This window comes from Hyperoodon ampullatus (assembly GCF_949752795.1).
Source record: "Hyperoodon ampullatus genome assembly, chromosome: 18".
Taxonomy (NCBI): Eukaryota; Metazoa; Chordata; class Mammalia; order Artiodactyla; family Ziphiidae; genus Hyperoodon; species Hyperoodon ampullatus.
In genome coordinates, this window is record NC_136931.1 from 51,391,973 (window position 1) to 51,400,981 (window position 9,009).

Genomic DNA, 9,009 nt, shown 5'->3' on the forward strand with positions numbered 1-9,009 from the left:
CTTTTTAAAAGTGAAGAGAAGCATAAGCTCCAGTGCCCACAGACGGCTACAGGATTGCTGAAGGGAGTTGAGAATAATGGAGAGGCAGAGCGGGCAGCTCTCAGGCCTCCCTTTCCCCTCGTTTCAATGCAAACAGCTTCCCTTTACCTCTCATTTACTAGGGTTCCAATAAGAATTCTAAAAAGACTACAGTAACCCTGGGGGGTGGGTATTTTTCTTGGAGTGTGGCTCTTAAAGACTAGCACAGGAGCCGAGCATTTCCACCAGTCACACACTCACCATCTCCTCTCTCCACCGCCCTCCCCCAAGTATGGAGAAGGCAGAAGAGTGTAGAGGAATGTATATAGGTGCGTATAGGTGATTAAACCAAATCAAACTACACTGCCCTATCTGGTTTGAATGACCTTGGGCACCGCTTTTGACTTCAGATTCCTTTCCTACAAAACGTTCTCTTCACGGGATCAGCGTGAAGATCATTCCCAAAAATGTAGGAAAATACTTCAAACTGGGCATTCAAACATCAGTCAGCCACCCCAACCACCCCTCTCCCCACAACCAACATCCGTGGGCTGAGCCGGAGGCCAACTCCAAGTGGGTGTCAGAGCACCTCCCCTTGTGAGGCTTCCTACCCCCAGAGACTGTTACTCAGAATCTTCTCCAATCCCACAGCTGGATCTAGTCCCAGAAGCCACCTCCTCTACTGCCCCGGAGATCATGCCTTTCCGAGACCTGCGTTTGCCTTCAGGGATGCATAGTGAGAAAATCAGATGGCCTTGAAGGAGACGGCTCACATCAGGCCAGAGAGAAGGGGACAGGGGTGGAGAGAACAACCTGAAGATTTTCCTAAATGTTCCTGCCACCAGCAGAAACAGCTTCAGGCTTTTCTATGGGGCTGTGGGGACCTCTAGTGGCAAGAGAACCATGATGCCCCCATCTACTACCACAGTGAAGTCCCTGCTCCCTGAAAGCCATGCCCATGGACTTCAGGTCCTCCTCTTTAGTTTCCGTTTACTGAGCTCCACTACTTGCCAGGCCCTGTTCTAAGCACTGGGAATGCAGCCATGAAAAGTGAGACCCAAGAACCTGGGGCTCACAGCTCCCGAATTCCACCACCCCACACGGCCGGGCCAGACAAAAGCACATAAATGTCCAACTCAGTCTTTATTGACCATTTCACCTTGGGGACAACAGGTGTGTGTGGTGGGGGGGCACCTTTATGCACGTCAAGGACCCTAGAGCACCCCCCTCAGAAGAGAGAATAAATCCAGTTACAGAACTTACATGGCAGTTGAGAGGGGTGGAAAAGGGGCACAGTATGTACAGAGACTTAAGGGGATGGTAGAGAAAGTTCTTCAGCAAGAGGGCACGGTGGTGCTGAAGGAGGACATGAGGCAGGGTCAGCCACTGATCTGGACCCCCTCAGCCTCAGCCAGAGGGTAGATCTCAATGGCCTCCACCAGGGGCAGAGCCTCCACTGTAGTCTCCATCACAGCCAGGCCGACGGCAGCCTCTGCCTCTGCCAGCTGCTGCCGCACAGCTGCCTGATGCTGCTGCTGGTGGGTCTTGCGGTGCTTCCATAGGTTGGAGAAGGAGCGGTAGCTCTTGCCACAATCGGGGCAGGAGTAGGGCCGCTCGCCCGTGTGAATGCGGCGATGTTCTGCCAGGCGCATGGAGATGGCAAAGGCTTTACCACACACTTCACAGGCGAACGGCCGCTCACCTGTGTGCAGGCGGCGGTGGTCCTTCAGGTGGGTACTCTGACGGAAGGCCTTGCCACAGTCTGGACACGGGTACGGCCGCTCGCCTGTGTGGATGCGCCGGTGTACCTGCAGTGACGTTTCCGTGCTGAACAGCTTCTTGCACTCGCTGCACTCCAGGCCACGGCGTCGGGCAGGGGCTGCAGGGGCCGCAGGGGCCATGCCTCCAAGGGTCGTTGGGGAGGCCACTGGTGTGCGAGCAGCCCGTGGGGCCCGAGGGGCCGGAGGCTCCTTAGCCAGCACCTCCCCAGGCCCAGCAGCTGCGTGGGCTGCCTCGTGGGCCTGCAGCCGAGCAGCCGAGCCCACTTTCTTGCCGCAGGTGCCACACTCAAAGCGCCGTGGGGCCTGGGCAGCGGCAGCTGCACAGCGGTGCTCATGCAGCCGCAGCGAGGAAGGGAAGGCAGCACCACAGGACGAGCAGCGGTGGGGCTGGCGCCCGGCATGGGCCACGAGCTGGTGAACCTCCAGCAGCCGGCGCAGCAAGAAGGAGCGGGGGCACTCGCGACACTTGTAGGGGTACTCGCCCGTGTGGTGGTAGCGGTGCATGAGCAGGCGGTAGGGGCGGTGAAAACGCACTCCGCACTCCTGGCAGCGGTAGGGGAAGTGCTGGGCATGCACCAGGCGGTGCTGCCTCAGGGTGGAGCTCTGTGTGAAAGCCTTGCCGCAGTCCCCACACCGGTAGGGCCGCTCCCCTGTGTGCGTGAGCCGGTGGCGGGCCAGGTTGGCGGGCGAGTTGAAGGGCTTGGAGCAGTCCGGGCAGGGGAAGGGCCGTTCACCTGTGTGTGTGCGCAGGTGGTTACGCACATGAGACTTCTTCTTGAACATCTTGCCGCAGATGCTACACTTATGGCGCCGTTCCAGCCGGTGCACAAAACGCTGGTGCCGTGTCAGTTGTAATGCCTTGCCAAATTCGCGGCTGCACAGGAGGCAGCGGTAGGTGCCTGGAGCAGCGGGCCCTGCTGGGCTCTCCTCAGCAGCGGGTGGCTCCGGGGCCTCTGGCTCTCCAGTCTCTGCTGGGGCTGGCTCAGGGAAGCCAATGACAGGCTCCTCGGGTGGGACTGGTGTTGTGGGCAGAGGGACACCCCCAACCCCATGGGTACGCCGGTGATAAAGGAACTTGGTGAGGTTGACAAAGGTCTTTCCACACGGACACGAATGCAGAGGATTTGGGGTGTGCGCTCGACGGTGGGCCAGGAGGAGGGCCTCTGTGCCGAAGGCCAGGCCACAGTCCACACACAGGAAATGAGACTCGCTGCTATGGTCTCCGAGGTGCTGGTCCAGACTGGAAGGGCTGGGGAAGACACGACTGCACAGGGGGCACTTAAAGACACCCTCCCGGTGACTCCGCAGGTGCTGCTGCAGCTGGTGAGGTGAGAGAAAGAGCTGGTCACAGGCTGAGCAGAAGAGCTCCTGGGTGGCTGCCCCGCCTGGCTCTCCACTGTTGTTCCTCCGTGCCCTGCGCCCCCGGCGATCGCGTCCAATGGCTTCACCGTTGCGCAGCTCATAACTGTGGTCAGAGGATGGCAGGGGGTCAGGCTGAGACACAGGCACCTCTGCAGGTGATGGGGTCAGAGTCTCCTGCTGCAAGGCAGGCTCCTCAGACTCTGGGGTGGGAGCCGGGAAGTGGGTGGCCTGATGCTCCAGGAAGTCACCTGGCAGCTGGAAGAGCTGCGAGCACTCAGAACACTTGTAGAGGAGCAGCTCCACCTCAGTCACCACCTCGGTGGTGGCAGCGGCAGAGGGGACAGCTGCCCCTTCCCCACCTTCTTCCGCCTTGCGGTATGAGTGCTCCACAGCCACGCGGGCCTGGCCCACGGGAGACCCCAAGACAACTGGGGATCCCAGGACAACTGGAGCCGGAGGCTTGGTGGGAGTGGCCCTGAGGTGCGTCTGCCGGTGGTTCAGCCAGAGCTCCTGGCTGGCGAAGAGAGCCTTGCAATCCACACACTCGTAGTGGATGGTACTGGCGCTCAGGGGGGGTGCCTTGGGTGGTGGCTCAGCTGGTGCTGCCTCCTGGGGCGCCATCATCTTCAGGTGCAGCTCCTGGTGTTCCAGGAGCTGGCTGGGTGACATCAGCAGCTGCCCACACTCCAGGCACTGGTACTGGCTCTCCTGCACTAGGGTCTGATAGAGGCCCGTGCCAGAAGCTGCCTCTGTGGCCACAGTGACTCCAGGGTCGGCCACTCCCACCAGCTCAAAGTGCTGCTGGGGCACGTGGGAGTTCTGATGCATGAGCACCTCCTCCAGGGATCCATACAGCTGGTTGCACTCAGAGCAGACATAGCGGTGCTCAATGTATAGGACTGTTTCCTCTGACTCCTCAGTCATGACGGCGGCAAGACCCTGGGCTGGGAGAAGTGGGGACAAACTGTATCTAAGCCACGGCTTCCTCAGTCCTTCCCAGGGAAAGTTCTTTCCCTTTATCAGCCCCCTACCAAAATCCTAGATCAATTTCCCCATCTAACTTCTTGCTGCCGTATTTCCACTCCCTAACAATCCTTCCTCTCCTGAACACACAAGAGCACCAAGCACAAAACCTTCCCCGCAGTCCGCTCCCAGTGAATCTGCCCAAATCTCACCTCGGCATCAACTAGCATTAAACTCCACCTGCCAGATCCTTGCCACCTGTCCAATCTCTCATTCTCCGGCTTCACAGCTGGCCCAAAGCCCCAACCCATCACACAGGACCCTCTCCAGATTTCCTTCCACTGACTCTTCTTACCAACACACTACCCCATCCCTACCCCCAGCTGCCGGGGAGAGTCCTCACACGGGCCCAAACCACCCACTGTTCACAGCTTCACTCCTCCTCTGCTTCCACCCCCAGGTTCTCTCTCTCTTTTTACACCCCCGACCACTCAAACTGCCCCAGGGCCCTGCCACTTTCGGCACCCTCTCACGGTGCCACCCTCCTCCTTTGTACACAACCCGTCACCCGCTAACTTTCTCCCTTTGGTGCCCAGGTTCCTCACATCAATAAACTTTTCTCACATTGGCCGGACCCATCTCCACACGCAGACCTTTTCCAAACCTTAACCACTTCCCCGTGATCCCCAGATCCCCCTCTTCTAATTATTTAACTCCCGCTACACATCAAGGCACTCTCCCACAACCCTAAGGGCCTATCCAGGAGGCCCAGACCCACCTTCACAAAAGCCTAATCCTGTCTTCACATTTAGACCCTTCCCTCCACCCTAACTCATGTTTCCAGGGCACCCAGACACCCTTCACATTAATCACCTACCTCTTCTGTGCACTGAGACCTCATCTACAATTCTCTCTGGGGTGCCCAGACCCCCTCTTCACACTGATTTCAACCCTCCTTCTTTATAGACAACAACCCTAGACCATTCAGGGATTCCCAGAACCTCTCTTCACATATTCTTCTTTGCAAAAAAGACCCCTCCCACCCTAATCCATTCTTGGGATACCCAGACCCCTCTTCTTTACAAAAAGACCTAACCCCACCCTAATCCATTCCAGGGACAGACTCGCCCCACCTCACATGATTAGCCTAAACTTTTCTTCTTTGCAAAAAGACCCCCTTCCTCCCCACCCCAACCCATTCTAGGGATGCCCAGACACCATTCTTCGTATCAACCTAAGCCCCTCTTATTTGCAGAAAGACCCAACCCCACCCTAACCCATTCCAGGGATGCTCAGACCCCCTCTTCATATCAAAATTCCTCTTTTCCACAAAAAGATTCCACACATACTCTATTCCAAGGATATACAGACTACACTTTATAATGGCTTAAACTCCTTTCCCACATACCCGTCCCACTGTCCAAATCTCCTTAAGAATACCCTGAAATCCCCTCTTAGGCAAAACCCCTCCCACCACCACCCTAACCCTGATACATAGCCAGACCCCTCTTCCTCACACCCAGGGCCCTCTGACCAGCCTACTACCCTGCGGCTACCCAGACCTCCCCCGCTTAACACACAGATCTCTCTCACCACCCTAACCCCCTCCAGGGATCCCCAATTCCTACTCTTCACCTTGACCTAATTCCTAGTACTTTTCAGAAAGACCATTTCTCCTCAAGTTATTCTAGGGATACCCAGACGCCAGTTCCACATAACATAACCCTTCTTTGCACAGAGACCCCTCTCAAGCCATTCCAAGGGTACCCAACGCGCCCCGCCCCCACTGTGGTTTAACTCTTCACATTAATGTAACCCCATTCTTCACACCGGGACCTCTCCCTCCCCCTCAGCTCTAAATCTCCCCTCTAGGCCCATCCATTTCCTGATATCTTTTCAAACCAAGACCCCTCTCACTGGCCTAACTCTCCAGGAATAACTAGACTTTCCCTTTATGTTAACTTAACCACCTCTGTTCTCACGGCCTAAACCCCTCCCTGGGCACCCTACTGCCCTCTAACCGTCCACCCTCCTTCGGTCCTGGACTGTCCCAGAGCCCAGCCCTTTGCCGCGTACTACCAGGAGCCTTGGAGACCCTCCCGGGGGCAGCTCTAACGCCTCTCTTACCACCCAGGTCCCTGCCAGCCCCCAGCCCAAGCCCCCTCCCTCCTCACTCGCCCTTCCCAGGACTCTGGCCCCTTTCCCACCCGCCACCCAGACCCGGCCCCGGCCCGGCCCCCGCCCAGCTTCCCGCGCGCCCCGCGGGCCTTTGGTGCCGCTCCGCCCTCACCTCTCGGCGCGCGCCCCCCTCCGGCCCTCAGTGCGCAGGCGAGGTGACGAGTGGAGGCCGCGGGGGGAGGGTGGGGAGCCCGGCCGGCCCTTCACACGCCCGCCCGCACTTACCCGCCTCAGCCGTCTCGCACCCCCCGGGCCCCGGCCCGGGCCGCAGCTCCCCTCGCGCGGCCACCCTAGCTCTGCGCCCTCTCTAGCTCCCGTCGTCTCCTCTCGCCTGCTCCGCAGCCTCGTTCTTGCCCCCAATCACCCTCAAGAACGCCCCTCCCACCTTCCTCGTCGGCCGCCGCGCCGATGGCGAATGAACCCAATCATCGCCTGTCTGGCCCCTGCCGTTCTGCCAATCGACGCTCACGTCTCCGAGCCCTGGGCCAATAGTATGTGACGTTGGGATCCCCCGCAGCGCCCAACCAATCCTCCAGCGATGTTCTCTCACGGCTGGCCCCCGGGTTGATAGTGCCCGCCCCCTTACGCCCCCTGAAGGATGTTCCTCCTCCACCTCCTCAGCGATTCCGTTTGAAGGCTCTAGAGGGGAGGACAGCGCGGTGACGTCAGACGGTGCAGCGCTGCTTCGGGCGCCATGTTGGGGGTGCCGGTCGGGAGGCGCTTCGGGGTCGAGGGGTAAAGTGGGGGAAATTGAGGCACCCGACACTCGGAGGGCGAAGGCGGGGGACTCGAGGCGCAGGAATCCCAGAGGAAAGAAAGGAAAGAGTGAAGCACAGTCAGCGCGAAGGGGAGACGGGAAACTCTAGCAACAATTGCAGGGAGAGAAAAAGGGGAAATCAAGGCTCCAGACTCACTTCATTAGAAAGAAAGGAGTAGGGACTTCCCTGGTGGCGCAGTGGTTAAGAATCTGCCGGCCAATGCAGGGGACACAGGTTCGAGCCCTGGACGGGGAAGGTCCCACATTGTCGCCGAGCAACTAAACCCATGCGCCACAACTACCGAGCCTGCGCTCTAGAGCCCGTGAGCCACAACTGCTGAAGCCCGTGAGCCACAACTGCTGAAGCTCGGGCGCCTAGAGCCTGTGCTCTACCACAAGGGAAGCCACTGCAATGAGAAGCCCGCGCACCACAACGAAGAGTAGCCCCCGCTCTCCGCAACTAGAGAAAGCCCGGGGGCAGCAACAACAACAAAACCAACACAGCCAAAAATTAATTAATTAATTAATTAAAAGAGGAATAAAGGCAGCAAGAAGGAAGGGAAGAAAAACCGAGGGCCTCTTGAGGGAGGGGGAGAAGAAATGTCGGAGGAAAAGCAAGGAGAGAAGGAATCTGAGGGAACAAGGAAAACCTGAAGGATAAGGGAGGAAATGGGAAATGGAGGAGAAAACATAAAATCAGGGACGGGGCAGTTTCATTTGTTTTGTTTTGTTTTCTATTCGTGATTATTTAATAACCGGCTATGATATGCCAGGTCAAAGTTAATCTTCTTTGTAGGGATAGAGAAGGAACAAGAAAAGTCTGTGCCCTCGTGGAGTTTACATTTTAGTGAGGGTAGAAAATATCAGGTACAAAAATAAATGTAGGCAGCCAGTAATAGTGTTGTAAAGAAAATACAGCAGGTGGGCAGAGGGTGTGGAATGGACTTGGGTGGCAGGGAGGGCCTCTCTCTGAGGTCACTGAGGAATGACAGGAAGGAGCTAGCCAGTAAACGACTGGGTATTCAGATGGATCATCATTTTTCCCCAGGCTCCCCTCAACCTAGGCCCTGGTCCAAGAGAATCTCAAAGGAAACCAAGTCCAGGACAGTGTCTCTCCCGCCTTTATTATCAAGGCTTTCAGAGCCAGGACAGACAGGACAGAGGAAGTTGCAATGGGGATCTCGAGGGCCCCTTCTCTCCCTGCCGTGGTACCCACAGGCTTCCTCTAGCCAAGGGCAGAGGTCTGAATCCCTGCCTGTTGGGAAACCTAGTCCCTGCCCCACCCCCCTTACTCAGGTGTCACTAAGGTCTCAGGCCAATCCCGACCCCAGGGCTGAGCCAGTGGGTGTGACAGTGCCCAGTCCTCAGACAGCTCAGGCAGTTTCATTTGAAGAAACAGGAAATGTAGGGGGTAGATGACCTGAAGGACAACCAGGGTGAGAACCTGAAGAAAGTGACCCTGTAATGTCTGGACTATATTCTCCTTTCTTCTAGGGTGCCCTCCTTCCAGGCTGATGCCCCCAAAGCTCAGGGAAGCTGGAGTACCTATGTGTTCAAGGACCTCTGGCCATTCCTACTCAACGCCCCCTTCTGGCCCTCAGAGCCTTGGGAGCAAGTTGCCCCAGCACTGTTATGTTTCCAGTGCTACTTCCCAAGGACAGGAGCTGCAAGAGATTCACTTGTTCTACTTCCCCCCCCCCCATTTCTCAGATGAGTAAACTGAGTCTAGAGGAATTGGTCATTTACTTTCCTAAGGCCAAAAAGCTCCTAGGGGACCCCAAACACTGAGTCAGACCTATGTCTGACTCTTCAGCCACTCTTCTTGCTATGTCCTTCCATTGGATTCTAACTGGGTGTCCTAACTTTCTACTAGATTAAACTCTAACTTCAGACCCATGTAATTAAACCAGGCTGCCTGGATTGGAATCCTGGCCCTGCCACTTCTTAGCT

General features: G+C 57.1%; 1 protein-coding gene across 1 annotated transcript; it reads right to left on the minus strand.

Annotated features, from left to right (window-relative positions):
* Window positions 1–1,397: 1,397 nt before the first annotated feature.
* Window positions 1,398–4,085, minus strand: ZNF574 (zinc finger protein 574; the record flags this gene model as incomplete). The annotated part of the gene is made up of 1 exon (XM_079724092.1): window positions 1,398–4,085. One exon carries the CDS (start codon window positions 4,083–4,085, stop codon window positions 1,398–1,400), a length of 2,688 nt encoding a protein of 895 aa, XP_079580218.1.
* Between the last annotated feature and the right edge of the window lie 4,924 nt (window positions 4,086–9,009).